At 37.6% G+C, this 25,757-nt stretch overlaps 1 protein-coding gene across 1 annotated transcript in view; it reads left to right on the top strand.

Moving 5' to 3' along the window:
• The first annotated feature begins 4,565 nt into the window (after positions 1-4,565).
• Positions 4,566-25,757, top strand: part of LOC141719269 (uncharacterized) — a 167,532-nt gene continuing 146,340 nt past the window's right edge. Inside the window, exons 1-3 of the mRNA XM_074521647.1 lie at positions 4,566-4,608; positions 13,682-14,064; positions 14,146-14,310. Of these exons, the coding sequence (XP_074377748.1) occupies positions 4,566-4,608; positions 13,682-14,064; positions 14,146-14,310 (591 nt within the window). The remainder of the gene's footprint in view (positions 4,609-13,681; positions 14,065-14,145; positions 14,311-25,757) is intronic.

Below are 25,757 nucleotides of genomic sequence, written 5' to 3'. Positions count from 1 at the left end.
TGGACCGCATTTATCCTTATTTTTTGATAAACTTGTCCATAAGTAATATTATTATAGTTGTTTAGTTAAATGGTGCTAAGTTATGCTTTTGTTGATGCTTGTAACGCTTAATGGATATGAATGATCGTGGGAAGAGAAGCCATGAAGAAAAGATGTTTTGGTGGAGAGAAAAAAATGATATGTAAAAAGCTTCTCTTGAGATCTCAAGGCCTTGACTTGCATCTCAAGGACTTTACACAAACAGTGGGCATCTAAAGGCCTTTACTTCACCGCTTAAGGCCTTTACAGGATTATAAGTGTAAAACTCAAGGCCTTTATCCATATCTTACGGCCTTGAAGTTTGACGAGAAATTTAATTTTTCGGCTTTTATCATTGGGCTTGTAACACTTTCCTACATTTTTTAAAACACTTATTATAGCCCATTCATATAAAAAAACATAATTAGGAGGGTTTTACGATAGGCTTGGTGTGAGTGTTTGAGCAAGGATTGAAGGGATTTCATCCAATTCTCAAGATATTCTTCAAGTTGTATTTTATTCACTCTAAACTCTTGTACCCATGATGTTGATAATCAATATATGTTTGTTTATTTATCTTTATGATGAGTAATTAATTCTCTAATTCGAGAATTAGGTAGTATTCGTTGGTAATCTATGTTTGTTTAATTGTAGTGCGAATTCTCTACTTTGCTAATCTAACATTGAGGGCGTAACCCAGTTAAGAGAGTCATGAACCTTTAATTTTATTTATAGGAGTTGTGACGAAATGGGAGAGGAGTCATAATTCTTGTTTATGATATGATAGACATAGCTTAATTATTGATTGGGAGATTATATGCGAGTTATGAAACTTATAATTCTTGGATCTTAATAGTTTATGATTGTATTTCAATTGATCATGGGAGTGACTTTGGGATATACAGTAGTTATAGGAATTATTTTATATCTTGGGAGAGTACAATGTAAACTTTAGAAGAGTTCTTTTTAGCAAAGTACGAGAAGTAGATATCGCAATATATCAACATTCATTGAACTAATTGAAGAAACCTAGTTCTCGGGTTGCTTTTCCTTATTTATAAATCTTTATTTTAATTGCTTCATTTAAGTTAGTTGATCACAACACACAAATTATTTCTATACACTTCTAGAAATTAAGAGATCATCTACTTGAATTTGTATTGGTTTAGTCCTTCCCTGAGAACGATGTAACGACCGAGAAATTACGCTTGTATTATATCATAATATAGATAAATTATGTGTATTATTATGTGATTAAATGTGTTGAGTCACTAAACCCTAACTGCTATGTGCTACGTGTTGTCTGTTTTGAACTGAATGTGTTTTGGATATTTATTGAGTGTTTTATCGTAAGGTATAGATTATATCTCAAAACCCGTACAACTCAAACCATGTTTTAAAAGCCCGTATTTCAAACAAAATCATTGGCCCTATTTTGCCAAAAACAACTTATACCATATCGTTATTCTGAACCCCTAGACGTTTTACAAATTTACCTTTTTCGCGAAAAAAAACTTTTCCGGACCCCTTCGGGTACCAAAAACCCCACAAAAATCACATTAGTTTCGTTTAGGATTTAGTATCGCCGGAAAGCGGCGCCGCTGCCGCTGTTCTTGCGTTTTCGGCGTCGTGGTCGCTGGATGAAGAAGGAGAAGGACAGGGGAGGATGTTGAGCTTGATTGTTGAACGAAAATAAGGCTAAAATCGTGGTTCTGTTGTTATTCGTTGTCGAATCGCAATTGCTGGAAACCGTCACCGTCGCCGGATTCTGGGACGGCGACGGCTGTTCTTCGCGACTCAGGTTCGACCTGGTTCCAACCCGGAAATCGACCCGGGTTTTATCCCCCAAACCAGAGAATTTTTTCTGTTTTTATGTTTCTGAATTTTTAGTATTTATCTTATTTTTCTAAAATCAGAATATTATTTTAGTAATTCTAAAAAGTAAATAAAAATTAGTTTAAAATTCTAAAAAATATTATAATTAATTTGTAAATTATTTTATTAATTTAAAAATTCGAATTTAATTAATTAATTAATTAATTAATTAATTAATTAATTATTAGTTATCTAATTAATTAATAAGTAGGTAATTAATTAATAATTAGGTAAATAATTATTAAATAAGGATTGAAAATAATCGAATAATATTAATAATACTTCGTTAATTAGTTGAATATTCGAGTAACTCGTATCTATACGAGTAGTGATTCAATAATTAGAATTATTATTAGAGCAATAATTTATTCAAAGAATATCGTAATAATTATTCGTATCAAATAATTAAATACAGATAATTAATTGATTAATTAATCATATAGGTATAGTAATAATAATAGCGATTCGATAATTATGCGAGGATTGCGAATAGCTCGTATTTATACGAGTAATTAATCATTGAATTAGATTATAATTCGAGTAATTAGTATTTATTCGATAAATAGCGTATCAGTTAATTGTGTTGATTGATTATTTGTAAATAATCGAGCTGATCGAGTAAGTATTAATAATTTGTAAATAATTGTAATAAATTGTAATTAATCCTAATAATTAGGGATTAATTATTTTAAAATACAATAATTATTAATTAATTATTTAAAAATATATTTAAGGATTATTTAATTATAATTAATTATTTATTTATAATTAATTATTAATTAAATAAATCTTGTTTAATTCATAATAATTAAACCGTTAGTCTGATTTGAGCGAAACGAAGACCCCTAGACTCAGAAAAATGAAATGAATCCAAGAAAAATAATTGTAGATTATATTTTCCTTCGAAAGAGAGTGGTCTTGTGGTAATTAATTGGTTATAGGCCCTATTAAGGGTAGAATCGAGTCAAATAAATCCTGAAAAATTATAATAAATTTAGATAGGGTTAGTTATTATAAGTATGAGTTTAGTATCGATTCTAAAAGTAATTATAAGTCTAAAAATTAATTATGTGCCTTATGTGTTATGTGCTTTACGTGATTATGTGAACCTTATGTGCTATATAATTAAATATGTGTATATACGAGTCAGATAAAGACGGATGGGTAGAGTGATAGGGTTTTGTAGTATCAATTCGAGATACGTGTATGTTGTAAGTTATCTAAACGATTATTTTTCTATGATTGGTTCAGTGTCAGCAAGGCCGATCAAGTTAGAGACCGAAGGCGGTGAGTTGAACCAGGTTAAGTACGCGCAAGGCAAGTTTTCCCCTATTCTAAATTCAGAATAGCGAATTATACCCCATTTTCCATATCAGTTACACTTTGATAATTCTTGTTCATATACACTATACCCAATTATTGATTCTTGTTTCTATTTCATTTCGATTCTTGATTTCTCCCAATTTATTAAATCCCTATTCGTATTCCTATACTTTTACCCTTGTTACATATACTTTGATATATCTTGGTGTTGGGATACATCAAAAGCATTCTGATTGTTCCGGATGCTACGCTTTGGACTGGATGGTTACTATACGGGCTGGGTTTTACCCAGACCATTAATTAATAGGCCGTGGTTGCCTGAGTACTCTTTATGTTGGTCGGGTCTATGCAGTTGGGTGTAGATCCGCACTGTATCCTGACTGATCAGCAGGTTATAGTGCATAGTTAGTTTTTGTTCCCAGTCTTATTCATTTGGCACTCACCAGCAATGGCAAATTATTATTCTACTCAGAAACAGATGGTTGTTCAAACCACCAGATTATCGGTTCATTTTTTCTTCTCTTTTTATACTATATCTATTATTGCAGGCTTGTTGAGCAATTTTGGCTTATCCTCTTTTATTGTTATTCCTATTGTTTTACAGTTAAGGTAGAAAATGAAACCCATCAGGACCCGCGTAGTCAAGCAGCGGGACCTTCTTATACCAAGGGTGTTCCTCCCTATTCCCAAAGAGAGCTTTGAGTTACTGGATCAGGTGTAATAGGATAAGTAGTATTATGGTTTGAATAAAAGTTTTATGTGGTTTGAATAAAAGTGGTGTGGTGAGAATGTAGATAGAATAAAGTTTTGTAACAAATAGAGTTCTTGAGACAGATTATTTTATTTGGATTTGTAATAAAGTTAGTGTGTAGTTCTTGTGGTTCTTGTTTTCAACTCTTAACCTTAAAAGATCCTGAGTAGTAGTAGTTCGGGGTAATTATTATATTTATATTCCGCTTGTGCAGGTTTAGTTGTAGTTGTTATTAATAATGCCCCAAATCTATACCCCAGATTTGGAGGGTGTTACAGTTGGCATCAGAGCCTAGGTTTTGACCCTTGAAAACAAGAAGATTAGGATTAAGATAAGATAGGAAGATTATATAGCATAGAAGTAAGAGTGTTAGGATTGTTTGTTTATGTGACTAAAAGTTATGAGTTTTAGGATTATGATTTGATTATTCTCGTGTTATTATTGTTATGTATATTAGATGGCTTCTTTATCATCGTCTACGGAGCGGACCGAGACAGATCCAGTGGTTGCACCAGTAGTGGCTCCAGTTTCAGAGTAGATCTTTCCTCCATTGCCACCACCTCCACCACAAAATCAGCCTAGGGCAAGGACCTTCAACATGTCAATGAAGGAAGCTGTACAAAGTCCAAATGTGGTTGCAGGTACGCTCCTTGTGAATTCTGTGAATGCTCTAGTATTGATTGATTCAGGAGCTACTAGATCTTTTATTTCTGAAGATTTTATCTCTAAGATAGATTATGAGATTCAGTGGTTAGATGAAGTGCTAGTTATAAAATTAGCAAATGATGATCAGGTTATGGTAGATCAAGTATGCCCAAGTTGTGATATTGAGATAGGAAGATGTCATTTCTCAGTTGATTTGATACCTTTCAGGTTAGGAGAGTTTGATGTTATTTTAGGAATGGATTGGTTAGCTAGTAATAATACTCAGATTGATTGCGCAAATAAGAAAGTGAAATTGCAGACTGAAGGAAATAAAACGATAATATTTAAAGGTGAAAAGCAAAAGCAGAGATTCTTAATAATGATGCAGACGAAACGATTGTTACGCCAAGGATGTCAAGCTTACTTAGCTTATGTATTGGATACCGACAAAGAAAGTCCGAAGATCGAAGATATTCCTATAGTTTGTGAGTTTCCCGATGTCTTTCCAGATGAACTTCCAGGACTTCCACCGGATCGAGAAATTGAGTTCACTATTGATTTGGCGCCAGGGACTGAACCAATTTTGAAAGCTCCATATCGAATGACACCTGTTGAAATGAAAGAATTAGCAAAGCAGTTGCAAGAACTTCTCGACAAAGGAATTATAAGGCCAAGTGTATCCCCATGGGGCGCACCAGTATTGTTCGTGAAAAAGAAAGAAGGTAGCATGCGACTGTGTATTGATTATCATGAGTTGAACAAATTAACTATCAAGAATAAATATCCTTTGCCTCACATCGATGACTTATTTGATCAACTGAAAGAAGCAGCATGGTTTTCGAAAATCGACTTACGATCAGGTTATCATCAGTTAAAGATCAAGGCAGAAGATATTCCAAAGACTGCGTTCAGAATGAGATACGACCATTATGAATTTCTTGTGATGGCTTTTGGACTGACGAATGCACCTGCAACGTTTATGGATTTGATGGATCGAGTATTCAAGAAGTACTTGGATAAGTTTGTCATTGTATTTATTGATGATATCTTGATTTATTCAAAGACGGAAGAAGAACATGCAACACACTTAAGAATGACATTGGAGACGTTATGAAAGGAACAACTTTATGCAAAATTTTCAAAATGTGAATTTTTGTTGAAGGAAGTGCAGTTTCTAGGACACATCATTAGTATTGAAGGAATTCAAGTGGACCCAGCAAAGATTGAAGCTATTTTAAATTGGGAAAGACCAAAGACACCAACGGAAGTCAGAAGTTTCTTGGGATTAGCAGGCTACTATAGAAGATTCATTAAAGATTTTGCGAAGATAGCCACACCATTGACGAAGTTGACGCGAAAGAATGAAAAGTTCGAGTGGAACGAGAAATGTGAAGCCAGTTTCCAAGAATTGAAGAATCGACTAGTAACCGCACCTGTGCTTGTGTTACCTGATGATCAAGGATACTTTGTCATATACAGCGATGCTTCATATCGAGGACTTGGATGTGTTTTGATGCAACATGGGAACGTGATCGCATATACTTCCAGACAGTTAAAGCCGCATGAACAGAAATATCCGACGCACGATCTTGAACTAGCAGCAATTGTGTTCGCACTGAAGCTTTGGAGACACTATCTGTACGGCGAAAAATGTGAGATTTATACAGATCATAAAAGTTTGAAGTACATTTTCACCCAGAAGGAGCTTAATATGCGACAACGATGTTGGCTAGAATTAATCAAGGATTACGACATTTCAATCAAGTATCATCCAGGCAAGGCCAATGTGGTAGCAGATGCGTTAAGTCGAAATGAATGATTGAACTTGTTAATGTATTCAGAGGATTTAATTAAGGAATTTGATAAATTGGAGATTGAAGTTCGTGTACCAGAAAGTTCTACCGAAATGAATTACGCTATGACTTTTTAGCCAGAACTATTGGAGAAAATAAAAAGGTGTCAACAAGAAGTAATGGACCAGGATATTGATAATTTGACAGGAGAAGAGATTACTAGTCAGAAGGATACTGAAGGAATTTTTCGTGTTACTTCGAGAATCTGGATACCTAACGTACCGGAATTGAAAGCACAAATTTTGCAAGACGCTCATAGTTCAAGATATTCAATTCATCCCGGAAGCACAAAGATGTATAGAGACCTGCAGGAAAACTTTTGGTGGCCGAATATGAAGAAAGAGATAGCGGAATTTGTCAGCAAGTGTTATACGTGCCAAAGAGTGAAAGCTGAACATCAACGCCCGAGTGGACTACTACAACCACTAGATATTCCAGAATGGAAATGGGAACACTTAGCTATAGATTTTGTAGTGGGACTTCCAAGGAAGAAAGAAAATCATGATGCAATTTGGGTTATTATTGATCGATTGACGAAATCAGCACATTTTCTTCCGATCAACGAAAGATTTTCATTGGACAAGTTGGTGCATTTATATCTCAAGGAAATTGTAATGCGTCATGGAGTACCCGTATCGATTGTATCGGATCGAGATCCCCGCTTCAATTCGAGATTTTGGAGACAATTCCAAGAATGTCTAGGAACGAAGTTGAACATGAGTACTGCTTATCATCCACAAACGGACGGGCAAAGTGAAAGGACAATCCAAACAATTGAAGATATGCTACGTGTATGCGCAATAGACTTTGAAGGCAATTGGGACGAACACCTACCGCTAGTGGAATTTTCTTATAATAATAGCTATCAAGCGAGTATCGGGATGCCACCTTATGAAGCTTTATATGGAAGAAAATGTAGATCACCTACCTGTTAGGATGAAGTTGGAGAACGCAAGATTCTAGGTCCAAAACTGATTCAACAGACCAAGGAAAAAGTAGAACTTATCCGCAATCAACTTGAAGCAGCGCAAAATCGACAGCGTAAATATGCAGATCAATCCAGAAAAGATGTGGACTACCAGGAAGGAGAACATGTACAGCTAAAGGTATCACCATGGAAGGGATTAACTAGGTTTGGCAATAAAGGAAAATTGAAACCTCGCTACATCGGACCATTTGAAATTTTGAAGAAAGTTGGAAAGGTTGCGTACGAGTTAGCTTTACCACCACATATGCAGCATATTCACAATGTATTTCATGTATCTATGCTTAAGAAGTACAACCCTGATACAAGGCATGTAATAGAATATGAGCCAATAGAACTTCAGGCAGATTTGTCATATGTAGAGCAGCCGATAAGAATTCTAGATCGGCAAGAGAGAGTATTAAGAAATAAGTCTGTGTCATTAGTGAGAGTTTTGTGGAGAAACCCAGTGGTTGAAGAATCAACCTGGGAGCTCGAGAGTGAAATGTTATAAAAGTATCCTCAGTTATTTGCATAGTATGATTCTGAGGACAGAATCCTGTTAGGGGGGGGGGGAGAATGTAACGACCGAGAAATTACGCTTGTATTATATCATAATAAAGATAAATTATGTGTATTATTATGTGATTAAATGTGTTGAGTCACTAAACCCTAACTGCTATGTGCTACGTGTTGTCTGTTTTGAACCGAACGTGTTTTGGATATTTATTGAGTGTTTTATCGTAAGATATATATTGTATCTCAAAACCCGTACAGCTTAAACCATATTTTAAAAGCCCGTATTTCAAACAAAATTATTGGCCCTATTTTGCCAAAAACAACTTATACCATATCGCTATTCTAAACCCCTAGACGTTTTACAAATTTACCTTTTTCGCGAAAAACAACTTTTCCGGACCCCTTCGGGTACCAAAAACCCCACAAAAATCACATTTTTATTTTTATAGGATCATGAAATTATCATACATTATTTTTCTTTGTATTTTTGTAATATTCACAATTTTTGGGAATTTTTAGCATTAATTTTGTATTTATTGGATATTTAAAAATTCATTATTAATACCCAAAAATTATAAAAATTGGGGCCAAATATTTTTATTAGGAGTGTAATTAGCCCCTTAATTTTATTTAGGGGTATTATTTTCATAAATATAAATAGCTGATTTACTGTTAATTAATTAGTTAATTATAATAAAAAAATCAGAAAATTCAGAAAATCAAGAACTAGGGTTTGTTGGTGAAAAACAGGGCAGAGAATCAAACCGAAGTTTGAACGTGATTCTGTGCACCGATTTGATCATGTAAGTAATGGTTGTGAAGCTCTTTCAATTTCCTATTCGTTTCTGTAACTGATTTTAGTGTTTGATTACTCGAATTTTAATTCGTATTTTCGGGTTTTTAATTCGAATTCGGGTTTTGATTTCTAGTTGTTGTTTGTTGATTCTGTTGATTGGGTTGAATAGATCGTCGAATAGGGAGTTGTTTGGCACCGGTTTCATCAAGTTTCGTTTAGGATTTAGCATCGCCGGAAAGCGGCGCCGCTAGCGCTGTTCTTGTATTTCCGGCGTGTTGGTCGCTGGACGAAGAAGGAGAAGGACAAGGGAGGATGTTGGGCTTAATTGTTGAACGAAAATAAGGCTGAAATCGTGGTTCCGTTGTTTTTCGTTGTCGAATCGCAGTTGCCGGAAACCGTCACTGTCGCCGGATTCTGGGACGGCGACGACTGTTCTGCGCGACCCGGGTTCGACCCGGTTCCAACCCGGAAATCGACCCGGGTTTGATCCAACAAACTTGAGAATTCTTTCTATTTTTATGTTTCTGAATTTTTAGTATTTATCTTATTTTTCTAAAATCAGAAAATTATTTTAGTAATTCTAAAAAGTAAATAAAAATTAGTTTTAAATTCTGAAAAATATTATAATTAATTTCTAAATTATTTTATTAATTTAGAAATTCGAATTTAATTATTTAATTAATTATTTAATTAAATATTTAATTAGTTATTAGTTATCTAATTAATTAATAATTAGGTAATTAATTAATAATTAGATATATAATTAATAAATAAGGATTAAAAATAATCGAATAATATGAATAATACTTCGTTAATTAGTTGAATATTCGAGTAACTCGTATCTATACGAGTAGTGATTCGATAATTAGAATTATTATTCGAGCGATAATTTATTCAAAGAATATCGTAATAATTATTCGTATCGAATAATTAAATACAGATAATTAATTGATTAATTAATTGTATAGGTATAGTAATAATAATAGCGATTCGATAATTATGCGAGGATTGCGAATAGCTCGTATTTATACGATGTTATGGATTAAAACTACTATATGTAATTACTGTATTTAATACTAAGGAACGTGAGCTTCGAGGCTCGATTTGACTGCTCTTGTGTTTCGTGACTCAATCTGCCTTAACAAGATGCCTACGTACCTTGCTGATTGCCAAGGATCAAGTCAAAAAACGTAGTTCTGATTTGTGGGGTGAGGCCCCTTATATAGATGCGGGAGTCCTTGAATTGGACTTGGTATAGGAGGCTTGGTGGATAAGCCTCTGAATTAGGATAGACTTAGGAGTCCTAGGAAGTAGGAAGTTGATTCCTTATCCTTTCAGGTCCCCTTGAGGCTAATCTCTAAGGATTTATATCCTCATCGGGACTCTTTTCAACATCTGATTTCTCCCTTATTAATTAATTACGAAATTAATTAATAATCAGGGCTTTTTGGGCCTTTTTTATTCCACCAGGCCTAATCTGATCCGTCAGACTTAACCTTTCTGGTCTGAATATTATACATCTTATTATTATTGGGCCTAGCAGCCCATTAATTATAAAATCAGGACTTATTTATCCCTATCATTTGCCCCCCAACTTTTGGGAAACATTGATTAGGTTTCGCAAAAGTTAAATCTTATTCGTTCCCTTACAGGGTTTCGTTTTTGCGTAAAGTGTGGAGCGACCTACACATTTACAACGAATCTTCCTTTTATTCAGAAATTATCTTAATTTCCAGGAATTTTTCCCTAATTTTCTGGAATTTTCCCTAATTTTCTGGGATTTTTCCTAATTTTCTGGATTTTTCCCTTAATTTCTGGGATTTATCCTAATTTTCCTGGATTTATTCCTTATTTCTGAAAATATTAGTATTTTTCAGAAATTATTTAAGGAATTTCCTTATTTTTTCTGGATTTTCCCTTAATTTCTGGGATTTATCCTAATTTTCCTGGATTTATTCCTTATTTCTGAAAATATTAGTATTTTTCAGAAATTATTTAAGGAATTTCCTTATTTTTTCTGGATTTTTCCCTTAATTTCTGGGATTTATCCTAATTTTCCTGGATTTATTCCTTATTTCTGAAAATATTAGTATTTTTCAGAAATTATTTAAGGAATTTCCTTATTTTTTCTGGATTTTTCCCTTAATTTCTGGGATTTATCCTAATTTTCCTGGATTTATTCCTTATTTCTGAAAATATTAATATTTTTCAGAAATTATTTAAGGAATTTCCTTATTTTTTCTGGATTTTTCCCTTAATTTCTGGGATTTATCCTAATTTTCCTGGATTTATTCCTTATTTCTGAAAATATTAATATTTTTCAGAAATTATTTAAGGAATTTCCTTATTTTTTCTGGATTTTTCCCTTAATTTCTGGGATTTATCCTAATTTTCCTGGATTTATTCCTTATTTCTGAAAATATTAATATTTTTCAGAAATTATTTAAGGAATTTCCTTATTTTTTCTGGATTTTTCCCTTAATTTCTGGGATTTATCCTAATTTTCCTGGATTTATTCCTTATTTCTGAAAATATTAATATTTTTCAGAAATTATTTAAGGAATTTCCTTATTTTTTCTGGATTTTTCCCTTAATTTCTGGGATTTATCCTAATTTTCCTGGATTTATTCCTTATTTCTGAAAATATTAATATTTTTCAGAAATTATTTAAGGAATTTTCCTTACTTATTCCCCCTTTTTTTTTTTTTTTTTTTTTTTTTTTTCAGGATAAATGAATAAATAAATATTAATATTTATTCCCTCTCTCTTTTTTTTTTTTTTTTATACAGTTTTCGACCAGGAATCCATTCGACCAGGATCCTGGTCGAATTAACCCCCATATTGCCCTGGTCGACAGCTTTTCGGGCAGGATGCTTTCGATCAGGAATCCTGGTCGAATTTCGGCCAGGATTTTTCTTTTAATTTTTTTTTTTTTTTTTTTTTTTTTTTTTTTTTACAATTTTCGACCAGAATCTTGTTCCTTTCGGTCAGGAGTCCTGCTTTTTGACCGAATTAACCTTCATTTGTTGCCCAGGTCGATGCAAATTCGGGCAGGGCTCATTCGATCAGGAATCCTGGTCGAATTTCGGCCAGGATTTTCACCCCTTCCTCTCTCTTTTTTTTTTGTTTTTTTTTTTTTTTTTTTTTTTTTTACAATTTTCGACCAGAAAATTTTCGACCAGAATCTTGTTCCTTTCGGTCAGGAGTCCTGCTTTTTGACCGAATTAACCTTCATTTGTTGCCCAGGTCGATGCAAATTCGGGCAGGGCTCATTCGATCAGGAATCCTGGTCGAATTTCGGCCAGGATTTTCACCCCTTCCTCTCTCTTTTTTTTTGTTTTTTTTTTTTTTTTTTTTACAATTTTCGACCAGAAAATTTTCGACCAGAAATTTTGTTCCTTTCGGTCAGGAGTCCTGCTTTTTGACCGAATTAACCTTCATTTATTGCCCAGGTCGAAGCAATTTCGACCTCCTGTATTTCGACCAGGATTTCCCCATGATTCCTGGTCGAATTGGGTCATATTCCTGATCTTTTTATCCATTTCTCCCTGGACTTTATTTTTGGGCCACCTTCACTTAGCTGGGCCTTCATTCTTTAGGCCCATTATGACTGGATTTTGGGTTATGGGCTGTTAACCTTAAGTATCTGGGCCCTTTTCTGGGCTTTTTAAACACTTGGGCCCTTAGCTGGGCTTTATTTTTTCAAGGTTTTTTTTTTAGAATTGGGCCTCATTTCTAAGCCCAAATTCCAAACTCTTCTAATATCTTTCTGGATTCTTCCAAAATCTTGAAAAAACTCAAGTTTTTCTTTTGATTTTTTTACTAGAATTCTCTTGAATTTTCCAGGAACTTCCAGAACCTTCCAACTTTTGGGCCCAAATGGGCTTTTTAAGGTCCATTATCCATTTATTTCTCCTATATATAGGTGGGATGAGAGTGTGATTCTTCACACCTCTCATTTCATTTCTCTTCACCTACAACTTTCTAATCTTCTCCTCTCTCAAATCCACTCCTTCTTCCTCCCAAGTCTTTTCCAGTCTTTACTAGATGGCCGACAAGAGTTCCGAGAGGGCGGCCAAGATAGCCTCGGCTTCAAAACGAGGTAAGGATATCGAGATCCGCTCTTCATATATGTCTTTAATTGATATGATTAATACTAGGGGGGATGAATATCCTTCCACTGCACATCTCGACTCCTTTAATCACTGTAATACTTGGCATAACATAGATTTCAATAAACTAAATGCTCGTTATAACGTCCCTCCTCCCTTTAGACTAGTTCCAGTCTCTGGTGGTGACCGTACTTGCCACTGGAGGCCTGATACTCTCTTCATCTACACCGACGCCCTTAATGCTGGGCTTAGGTTCCCTTTTCATCCTTTTATCCCTCATCTTTTGGCTGACTTACAAATTAACCCGTGTCAGCTTCCTCCAAACGCCTGGAGGAATATTCTATGTTTTATGGTTTGTTGTCTTAGGGAGGGCTTTCCTCTTTCTGTAGCCGTTTTTAGGAAAGTCTTTCAATGTTACAATAGTTCTTCCAATATTTGTGGCTGGGTTTATGTCAAACAAAGGCCCAAAAGCAAACATATCTTTAACAGCGCCTCTATTCCGGATAATAATCCAAATTGGAGGAATAGTTTCGTCGGGTTACGTTGGGAGAATGGCGATTGGGGCACGCTCTTTCGATCTTCCTTCGGGAAGGTCAGTGATGGTAGCCTCAAATCCATTCACTTAACTCCTGAAGAAACTATCATTTATAATGGGCTCACTCAGGATGATGGCACCACCACCAGCTGGACTCTTTTAGAAGAGTTTTCCCTGATTCATGTGGGACTATCCTCTGTTTCTCAACAGGGTATTTCTCTTCCCTTCTCAATTTTTCTTTATTTCACGCATTATTAACATCACTTATTTTGTCTTTTGCTTTGTTTCAGCTGCTAAGGAGATTAACGAGGACAATGTCCCCTTGGTCGAGGAAACAGCTAGGATGAAGAAAGCTCGGTTAGCAGGCCTAGACACCAGAGGAAAGGCGACAGAGCCTATCTTCTTGAGAAAGCACAAGGAGCCTATGGGGGAGGCTTCAACTGAAGGAGCTGAGGGCCATAATGCTCCTATCACTGCTGCTGCCCCTGCTGCTGCTGCTACAGGCGCCTTTCAGCCTCTCTGGGGATTCCGCCGAGGGGATACCGTGGTTGGTTCCACGAAGCATGCTTGGGATTGGTCCTACCATAGCGTGACCCCAAAGGACTTTACTGATGTGGTGGCCACCCCTGACCTTGAGAGGATTAAGCTCATGGGAGCCCAGTCTCTGGCTTCGGTATGCCTTCTCTTTTTTAAACTTATTTCTCGTTCTTGTAGCACTTTCTTGCCTTATACTTTGTTAATTGTTTTGTTTCAGTCTAACGCCTACTTTCAAGGCGCTGTGAGGCAAGCCGAATCATGGAAGCGGGCTTCTGATAAGGCCGATAATGCCCTCAGGAGGCAGCAGAAGAAGTATGCTACCCTGGAGAAGAAGCTCAAGCGCAAGGAGGAAGAACTCGGAGAGTCAAACGCCGAGCTGGTGGTACTTCGGGCGGAGAAGGATAAAGCTATAGACAATTATCTGGACTCGGAGGAGTTTGCCCAATCCATGAGGATTAGGGATGATTCAGTCTTTCCCGAGTTTTTTAGGACTGGCTGGGACACGGCCCTTGGGACCGTGAACGAGGCTTGTCCTGATATTAACCCGGCGGACTACATCTGCCCTGACGATGAGGCTTTGCTACAGAGGTTTCGTACCCGAGTAGTTGTCTCGGATCATGTTCCTCAGGATCCACTTCTTCCTCCTCCCGAGTCTTTTTCCAGGCCTGCTGAGGATGACAGCTCTTCCTCCTCCGAGACGACGGAGACATCTAGCGAGAGCGGAGAAGACGATGATATGGACGCCGAGGGCACCTCAGCTCCTTAGAGCTTTTTCAGCCCTGCGTGGCTTTTTTTTATTTTCGAGACTTTATTTATCAAACTTTTGTAACATCTATCAGATCTATCTCATTTATCACCTTTTATGCTTTGCATCCATGCATTTGATTTTTATTTGTTAGGCCACAATCATACTTTGAAGAACTTATGAATTTCATAAAATTGTCTGGGATTCGTCCCTTACACAAGTCTTAATAAATTTCGTAATAAAACTAAAACATATAAATCCTAAGCAAGCAAAGCTTCAAGGTGCTTTTCAACCTACTCGCCATCCTGACGAGTGAGAATCGTACTTCGACCATCTTACACGTAGTAAACCTTCAGGTTTTGTGCGTGCCAGGTTCTCGGGACTTCAAAACCATCCATAGTCTCCAGCTTGTAGGTTCCTCTACCCTGAACGCTCTTGACTCTATACGGCCCTTCCCAATTTGGGGCAAGCTTTCCTTTCTGTCCGACACCAGAAGCCTCTATTTTTCTCAAGACTAGGTCACCTTGTTTGAAAAACCTCTCTTTAACCCTTAGGTTGTAGTAGAATGAAGCCTTTTTCTGATATTCTACTATCTTTGCGTGTGCTTTATCTCGTACTTCATCGATTAAATCCAGGGCTAACTTCTGCCCTTCCTCATTTTCTTTTTCATCAAAAGCCTGAATCCTTGGAGAAGAATGTGATATCTCCACGGGAACTACTGCTTCCGCCCCATATGCCAACATGAAAGGAGTTGCATCTGTCGTGACTCTACAGGTAGTCCTATAAGCCCATAATATGGGAAGTATCTCATCTACCCAATTATTTCTCGACTTTTCGATCCTCTTCTTTAGTCCATCCAGGATTATCCGATTTGCTACTTCCGCTTGCCCATTGGCTTGCGGGTGAGCCACAGAGGTGAATCGTAACTCAATTTCATTTTCTTCACAATACTTCTTGAATTCCTCATTGTTGAATTGCGTTCCATTGTCAGTGACGAGGATACGGGGAATTCCATATCGGCACATAATGTTTTCCCACAGGAATTGTGCAACCTGCTTAGTTGTGATTTTGGCCAAAGGTTTGGCTTCGATCCACTTGGTGAAATAATCAATGGCTACAATCAGAAACTTCCTTTGTGCTGTGGCCATAGGAAAAGGCCCTAGAATATCCATCCCCCACATAGCAAAGGGAATAGGTGAGTTGATAGAGGTTAGCATCTCGGGGGGTTGTCTGGCGACTGGTGCATGCTTCTGACAACGATCACACTTCTTTACATATTCTTTGGCATCAGCCATCATTTCTGGCCAATAGAAGCCTAAACGAGTTATCTTATGAGCCAAGGCCCTGCCCCCCAAGTGTTGCCCACAAATGCCTTCATGCACTTCCTCAAGAGCCAAGCGTGCCTCATCGGGCCTGAGACACCTCAAGTAAGGAACCACGAAAGATCTTTTATATAGAATCCCATCTATCAAAGAGTACCTTAGTGCTCGAACAGTTAACTTCCGTGCCTCAATTGTATCGCTTGGCAACCAACCGGTCTGAATGTGAGCCTTGATGGGATCAATCCATGACGTCCCCAAGCCTACGGGAGCCACAAGTTTAACATCTATGCTTCGTGTCTTCAAAACACGGAAGTACACACTTCCTGAACTTTCTTCAATCTCAGATGAAGCAAACTTTGATAGCGCATCTGCTTTAGCATTTTCTTCCCTTGGAATGTGTTCAACATGGCATTCATTAAATTGGGTCATCACAGCCCTTACTAGGCGAACATACTTTGCCATCGTATCATCCCTTGCTTCAAATTCTCCCTTTACCTGGGATATGATCAACTTCGAGTCTCCACGGACCTTTAAGTTTTTGACCCTAAGTGTCCCAGCTAGACCAAGGCCAGCAATCAGGGCTTCATACTCTGCCTCATTGTTTGTGGTTGGGAAGTCTAGCTTCATGGCATACTCAATTAAGAATCCATCAGGGCTTTGCAAAACCAACCCTGCTCCACTGGAATTTGTTTTTGATGCTCCATCAAAATAGAGAACCCAATATTCTTTCTCCTTGTCCCCATTGTCGACTCCCTTGTCTTGAGGTGTGGTATCTTCCTGCCCCCCGACTTCTTGGTTGGGTATGGTACATTCCACCACGAAGTCAGCTAGTGCCTGGGCTTTTATGGCCATACGTGGCTTATACTTGAGATCGAACTCTCCCAACTCTATTGCCCACTTAATTAGTCTCCCACTTGCCTTGGGACTGTGAATGATATTTCTCAGTGGCTGATTTGTTAGCACTTCAATTTGGTGAGCTTGAAAATAAGGACGCAGCTTTCTTGAAGCCATCACCAAGGCTAAAGCGAATTTCTCAATGGCTGAATAATTCAACTCAGCACCACGCAAAATTTTGCTGACATAGTATACGGGTTTCTGGACTTTCAGTTCCTCCTTAACCAACACCGCGCTCAAGGCGCTTTCCGAAACAGCCAAGTACAAGAATAAAACTTCACCCAGAACTGGCTTGGCCAACAACGGGGCCTGGCCCATATACTTCTTTAACTCTTCAAATGCCTTCTGATTTTCCTCACTCCATACAAAGTCTTTAATGTTCTTTAATGACTTGAAGAATGACAAGCACTTGTCTCCTGACTTGGAGATGAATCGTCCTAGCGCAGCAACCCTTCCTGTGAGTTTCTGAACATCCTTGACAGTTTTTGGGGGTTCCATGTCCAGGATTGCCTTTATTTTATCGGGGTTAGCCTCAATTCCCCTCTTTGAGACCATCAATCCCAAGAATTTTCCAGATCCTACTCCGAAAGCACACTTCGTGGGATTCAACATCATCTTGTGGTACCTCAGGACCTCAAAAGCTTCCCTCAAATGGGTTATATGATCAGTCTTTACTAGACTCTTGACTAGCATGTCATCAACATAGACTTCCATAGTCTTCCCAATAAGATCCTTAAAAATTTTATTCACCAACCTTTGATAGGTGGCTCCTGCATTCTTGAGACCAAACGCCATAACAAGATAACAATAAACACCAAAGTCAGTGATAAATGATACCTTTGGAATGTCATCCTTATGCATTTTGATTTGGTTGTATCCGCTAAATCCATCCATGAAACTCAGCATCTCATGTCCAGCGGTGGCATCAATCAAAGTATCAATTCTAGGCAGCGGAAAACAGTCTTTGGGACATGCATCATTCAGATCGGTGAAGTCTATACACATCCTCCACTTTCCATTAGCCTTCTTCACCATTACAGGGTTTGCTAACCACTCCGGAAATTGAATCTCCTCAATGAAACCAGCCTCTAAGAGCTTTTCCACTTCCTGCTTTATAGCCTCTTGTCTTTCCGGGGCAAAATTTCTTTTCTTTTGTTTTACTGTCTTCCGGCTTGGATCCACGTTTAACTTGTGGGTAATTAACCCCGGGTCTATGCCTGGCATATCAGCTGCTGACCATGCAAACACATCACTATTTTCTTGCAAAAATTTCACTAACTTCCCTCTAAGGGGCTCCTCTAATGTAGCTCCAATGAAAGTCATCCTCTCAGGATTCTTGGGATCTAAAGGAACCGAATCCAATTCTTCTGCTGGCCTTCCTCTATTCTCATCATTTTCTCGAACATCCATATCTTCAATAGGAAGAACCTGCCCCCCGACTCCATCTGCCCTCAAAGAGGCCACATAACAGCTTCTAGCCATTTTTTGATCTCCCCTCTCTTCTCCAATCCCGTTTCGGGTGGGAAACTTCATGACTGAATGGTAGGAAGAGGGGACTGCCTTGAAGGCATGTATCCCTGTTCTCCCCATGATAGCATTATAAGTTGAACTAGCCTTTACCACCACAAAATCCAGCATCTGCGTTGCTTGCCTTGGCTCCGTACCTATGGTGGTTGGTAATTTAATTATCCCTTCCACAGGACATTCTACTCCAGCAAATCCATATATCGGCATGTCGGTTGGTGTCAACTGGGAGTCGTTATACCCCATCCTTAGAAAGGTGTCGTGGAGCAAGATATCCACAGAAGCACCATTATCCACAAGGACCCTCTTAACCGGGCTATTTCCTATTATCGGCGTTATGACCAGCGGGTCGTCATGGGGAAACTTCACACCCTCTAGGTCGGAATCATCAAAAGCCAATGTCACTTCTGTCCTGGCCCTCTTCGGGGCTTCTCCAACAATATGCATAACCTCTCTAGTATATGCCTTTCTGGAATTTTTGGACAATCCAGCAGCAGTTGGACCTCCAAAGATCGTGTTTATCACAGGCCCTCGAGGTCTCGGCCCTCCATAAATGGTGTTTATAACTGGTCCTCTAGGTTGGGGATTCCGCCCCTGATCATCTTGGTCCCTCCTACGATCTTCAAAGTTCTTCCTTCCATTACTATTTCTGTCTCCTCCATCTCCAGTATACTTGTTCAATCTTCCTTTTCGAATCAAAAACTCAATTTCATCTTTCAACTGCCTACACTCATCGGTGTCATGGCCAACATCTTTGTGAAACCTGCAATACTTGCCCTTATCTAGCTTGGCGGGATCAGCCTTCAAGGGCTTAGGCCAGCGAATATCTCTGTCTTTCTCAATCTCCATCAAAATCTGACTTCTGGGAGCATTCAGCTTAGCGTATTCAGTGAACTTTTGCCCAGGTCCTCCCTTCTTGGGGGTTGAATCAGGGTTTTGTTCAGTTCTAGGATATTTATCCTTAGCGATATACTCCAAATCAGTTTTTCGTTTCTTGCCTCCAGTGGGCTCATTACTTACTACGGTCTTCCTCATACTTTCTTCAACCTTGATATACTTCCCTGCCCTCTCTTGGAGCTGCAACATGCTCTCAGGGGGTCGTTTGGCCAAAGACATCTTGAAAAACTCATCCCTAGTTCCTTGTTGCAGTGCTATCATGGCTACCTTATCATCAAGGTCTGGGACTTTTAAAGCCTCCTTTGTAAAACGATTCAGGTAATCTCTTAAGGATTCCTTAGCTCCCTGCACAAGACTCATAAGAGATGCTGAACTTTTCTCATGGACTCTTCCACTGATGAATTGCTTAATAAAAGCCTTACTTAATTCTCTGAATGATCCAATAGAATTTGGGGGTAGGCGACTGTACCATCTTTGAGCCATACCCGACAGGGTTTGAGGAAAGGCCCGACATTTTATAGCATCGTTCACGGGTTGCAGCAGCAGTGCATTAGAGAATGTCCTAACATGATTAGCGGGGTCTCCCGTGCCGTCATAGGCTTTGATAGTGGGCATCTTGAATTTCCTTGAGATATGGGCATTCATTATTTCTTCTGTGAAGGGTGGAGTTGGATCATCAGGATCTCCAAGGGGAAGGAGATTGCTTGGATCAGTTCTTGGGACAGCAGCCCTTCTTCTTACCGGACCATCCAGGTCTATGATGGGAGGAGGATTTCTCCCCCTAGGAGATATGTGGGTTCTGGTGGCTTGGTGAGCCTCCAAGTCCCGTCTCAGCCTTTGGATTTCAGCCTCATGAGCCCTGATCTTTTCCTGCACTTCTTGGGGATTCGCCCCTGGGGTGCTTTGGGGGCGTTGCCTTCCATCGGCCATTGGCTCTTTTCCAGGACGCCTCCTTCTCGGGGCCACTTCATCATCCGAAGATTCGGAGTCTCTCTCAGTGTATGGACCAGAAAATTCCCGATCCTCAGGGATAGGATCCAAACCTCGTATATAGGGGGGCGACCGCCCTCGTGCTTCGCTTCGCCCAGCATATCCACTTCCTCCAACCTCAGGGTGAAGGGGCATCCCATAAGGGGGGTTAGTAGTAACAATAGTTGAGTATTCATACCCGACGGGTCGAGAATTCACAGGTATATGTATTTGTTGAACTTGAGGATTCGTACCTTGAACAGTCGGGGGAGTTGTCCCTTGTGGCTGAGGATGAGTTGCCCCTGTCTGGGCTTCCCCCTGAGTAGATGCATAAGTTGAATGGGGAGGAACCTCCACGGTTGATGAAATCACCTGGGTTGTCCCTGATGGTGTTCCCTCCTCCAGAGTGCTGGTTGTTCTCCGTGTTCTCGCCATGGTTGTTGTTGCGTATTCCCACAGACGGCGCCAAATGTTATGGATTAAAACTACTATATGTAATTACTGTATTTAATACTAAGGAACGTGAGCTTCGAGGCTCGATTTGACTGCTCTTGTGTTTCGTGACTCAATCTGCCTTAACAAGATGCCTACGTACCTTGCTGATTGCCAAGGATCAAGTCAAAAAATGTAGTTCTGATTTGTGGGGTGAGGCCCCTTATATAGATGCGGGAGTCCTTGAATTGGACTTGGTATAGGAGGCTTGGTGGATAAGCCTCTGAATTAGGATAGACTTAGGAGTCCTAGGAAGTAGGAAGTTGATTCCTTATCCTTTCAGGTCCCCTTGAGGCTAATCTCTAAGGATTTATATCCTCATCGGGACTCTTTTCAACATCTGATTTCTCCCTTATTAATTAATTACGAAATTAATTAATAATCAGGGCTTTTTGGGCCTTTTTATTCCACCAGGCCTAATCTGATCCGTCAGACTTAACCTTTCTGGTCTGAATATTATACATCTTATTATTATTGGGCCTAGCAGCCCATTAATTATAAAATCAGGACTTATTTATCCCTATCATACGAGTTGTTAATCGTTGAATTAGATCATAATTCGAGTAATTAGTATTTATTCGATAAATAGCGTATCAGTTAATTGTGTTGATTGATTATTTGTAAATAATCGATCTGATCGAGTAAGTATTAATAATTTGTAAATAATTGTAATAAATTGTAATTAATCCTAATAATTAGGGATTAATTATTTTAAAATACAATAATTATTAATTAATTATTTAAAAATATAATTAAGGATTATTTAATTATAATTAATTAATTAATTATAATTAATTATTAATTAATTATTTATAATTAATTATTAATTAATTAAATCTTGTTTAATTCATAATAATTAAACCGTTAGTCCGATTTGAGCGAAACGAAGACCCTTAGACTCAGAAAAATGAAACGAATCCAATAAAAATAATTGTAGATTATAATTTCCTCCGAAAGAGAGTGGTCTTGTGGTAATTAATTGGTTATAGGCCCTATTAGGGGTAGAATCGAGTCAAATAAATCCCGAAAAATTATACTCCCTCCGTCCCTCCCAAATGTTTACATTTGGGTTGGGCGCGGAGTTTAAAAAAAATGATAAAAGAATGGAGTAAAGTTAAAAAAGTGAGTAAAGTAATGAGACCGATTAATATTATATATATAAAGTGGGTATAGTGGAGAGAAGTAGTGGATGAAGTTATTTTAAAAATTATAAAAACTTTACTATTTTTGGAAAATTTTGAAATGTAAACAATTGGAAGGGACATCCCAAAAAGGAAAGTGTAAACAAATGGGAGGGACAGAGGGAGTAATAAAATTAGATAGGGTTAGTTATTATAGGTATGAGTTTAGTATCGATTCTAAAAATAATTATAAGTGTAAAAATTAATTATGTGCCTTATGTGTTATGTGCTTTACGTGATTATGTGAACCTTATGTGCTATATAATTAAATTTGTGTATATACGAGTCAGATAGAGATGCATGGGTAGAGTGATAGGGTTTCGTAGTATCAATTCGAGATACGCGTATGTAGTAAGTTATTTAAACGATTATTTTTCTATGATTGGTTCAGTGTCAGCAAGGCCGATCAAGTTAGAGACCGAAGGCGGTGAGTTGAACCAGGTTAAGTACGCGCAAGGCAAGTTTTCCCCTATTCTAAATTCAGAATAGTGAATTATACCCCATTTTCCATATCAGTTACACTTCGATAATTCTTGTTCATATACACTATACCCAATTATTGATTCTTATTTCTATTTCATTTCGATTCTTGATTTCTCCCAATTTATTGAATCCCTATTCGTATTCCTATAATTTTACCCTTGTTACATATACTTTGATATATCCTGGTGTTGGGATACATCAAAGCATTCCGATTGTTTCGGATGCTACGCTTTGGACTGGATGGTTACTATACGGGCTGGGTTTTACCCAGACCATTAATTAATAGGCCGTGGTTGCCTGAGTACTCTTTATGTTGGTCGGGTCTATGCAGTTGGGTGTAGATCCGCACTGTATCCTGACTGATCAGCATGTTATAGTGCATAGTTAGTTCTTGTTCCAGTCTTATTCATTTGGCACTCGCCAGCAATGGCAAATTATTATTCTACTTAGAAACAAATGGTTGTTCAAACCACCAGATTATCAGTTCATTTATTCTTCTCTCTTTATACTATATATATTATTGCAGGCTTGTTGAGCATTAGGCTCATCCTCCTTTATTGTTATTCCTATTGTTTTACAGTTAAGGTAGAAAATGAAACCCATCAGGACCCGCGTAGTCAAGAAGCGAGTCAAGAAGCGGGACCCTCTTATACCAAGGGTGTTCCTCCCTATTCCCGAAGAGAGCTTTGAGTTACCGGATCTGGTGTAACAGGATAAGTAGGATTATGATTTGAATAAAAGTTTTATGTAGTTTGAATAAAAGTGGTGTGGTGAGAATGTAGATAGAATAAAGTTTTGTAACAAATAGAGTTCTTGAGACAGATTATTTTATTTGGATTTGTAATAAAGTTAGTGTGTGGTTCTTGTTTTCAATTCTTAACCTTAAAAGATCCTGAGTAGTAGTAGTTCGGGGTAATTATTATAATTATATTCCGCTTGTGCAGGTTTAGTTGTAGTTGTTATTAATAATGCCCCAAATCTATACCCGGGATTTGGAGGGTGTTATAAACGAACTAGAGTAAATCATACTTCAACAACTAATGGTTCGTGCCAACACAGTTAAGTTGCACTTCTTATTTTAATAATTTAATGTACCCAAATAAAAACAAAGTACTACCAGTCATTCAAAACTTCCATCCTTTCATCTATAAAGCATATAAGACATTTATAAACATTTTATCTTCCTGGATTCTTTTTAAGTAATTTATAACATAATGAACTGATGATAATAGATAACTGGCATGCATTTAAATTTTATTACAAATCGTAGCCACTAGTCATATAGTTTGTCAAAAAAATTCTTGTACCTTAATTAGTTTACATATCACAAGTTCCATAATCTTTCGCATTTCCTTATCAGCATTCTTTCCTTCATGAAGAACATCAGATTCCAAGAGTGTGCCTCTATATGGGCTCTAAACCAACACCCACCCCTAATTTTTTTCCTACAAGCGTATCTAATAAATGGATAAAGTTGCAGCAGCATCAACCTCTCCTTGACCAATAATCCACGTTTATGATAAGCCAAACCAATTCCCATATCCGCTCCAACTCTTTCCAAGTGAGGTTATGGTGTCCAGGTGCAGCTCGACACTTAAAAACCTATTTTAATCCATAACTGAGATATGTTTTTCATGTAATCAAGTATTTATTCTTTAATTATTTATGTTTATCACATTTTATGGTTATAGAATCCCGTTGAAAGTCCATTCCATGAAGATATGAACCGTTCTCCTTCATTTTAGGAGGTACGTCCTAACAGAACATTGATTCAATCATCAGAGGTATGCTGATGCTCCTAAATCAGCACCTCACCATTCTTTCCAGCCATTCAGGTGCTTTCAGCACATCAACAGTCCATAAGGACTTATTTCTTATTCATTCCTGCACCTTTCATGACCACATAGACTTTCCAACAACCAGCTGAACCTCATATTTAGCTATTATTTTACTAAGAGCCATTCACCTTAGTGCAGTTACCTTCAAAACCACGAACCTTTGGGCCAAATCCATACCAAAATCCACCTTACTCCATGCCAATTAAGCCCAATCCTTTTATGGGTCTTAAATCTAACCCATGCAAGATTTTGGGCACAACAACTACCCCCGGTTCCTTGTTGTATTGAATACAAGAGAAATTAGAATAACCTTTAACCAATAGTACCATCTATTTAGTTCCTTAGAGCTCTTGATCCTCGAATGTACATTCAAATCTTTACATAAATAACCTTAGGTTTAACCGTGAACCTAATAATAACCCTCATATTCCAGTTACCTACCTTTCTAGAGCTCTTATTCCAAGAGATTTCTTATTCATTTACCTATAATTTCCCAAGTCAATTACTTCTATATAGGATGTTTATATCTTAAGCTTCTAACTCCCATGTGAAGCTCTATTCATTCCCATACATTTTCGACTTGTTTAAATAAAAAATATTCCAGACGAGGTTCAACTAGTCAATACGCCTTTGACATATACACTTCTCAAATAAGCATACCTACTTCAAGGATACACTTTATTAAATCTAAACCTTTTAATTGCTAATTAATTTTGAAAGGATATTATGGTCTTAAAGGGAGTCAATCACCTTAATTCAAAATAATTTTGAATTTACGTGAGATTCTCCCCTTTCTCCTTGGAACATGCAACCAGCTGCAGCCTTTCCCACACACTCCCTTTTCTTCCAATAGAAAATCGCCACATGCCCTTGCGTCTCTTATTTTCCTTCGCCTATATAAACATAAGCACCTATACTTCCTTTCTTTTCTAAGTCCCTACCAATCATCCACATTCTTTACAAACCCTTTTAGTTTTCTTTGTGTGACAAGCTCCTTCAGCGATGAAGATCCCAACGAGTTCAACTTCTCCGTTCATTTCTCAACACTGATCATTTAACCAAGATATAACCACCATTTCCATGTCATTTTTGTTCTTATAATTCTCCTTGCATGTCTCAAAACTTAAATCGACACATGCATATATGAATCTTAACACGCATTTGTGTATATTCAAATTCTGATACTCGTGATCATTCTAATCTCGATTTTTGTGTCTTAATCGTATCTTCCTGCCATGTATTTATTTGATTGTGTAGGTGAGATTGCAAAGCTGTATAAACAGTAGACATGATAACTCAACACTAGAACAAGACAGGTAAATAATACTACCTCTACACAAGAAATCAGGAAGAAATGAAGACAGGGCAAATACAAAGAATCAAAATATTAGAAGAAGGTTTGAAATCTGTTTACAGGTCATTGAAATAAGTTCATTAATATGTTCATACTGTTAGGAATATGTTATGAATTTGATGATAAATTA

Source organism: Apium graveolens, chromosome 4, assembly GCF_009905375.1.
Source record: "Apium graveolens cultivar Ventura chromosome 4, ASM990537v1, whole genome shotgun sequence".
Taxonomy (NCBI): domain Eukaryota; kingdom Viridiplantae; phylum Streptophyta; class Magnoliopsida; order Apiales; family Apiaceae; genus Apium; species Apium graveolens.
The sequence above is the reverse complement of the archived record's forward strand: the minus strand, read 5'-3'. Positions and strand labels throughout refer to the sequence as shown.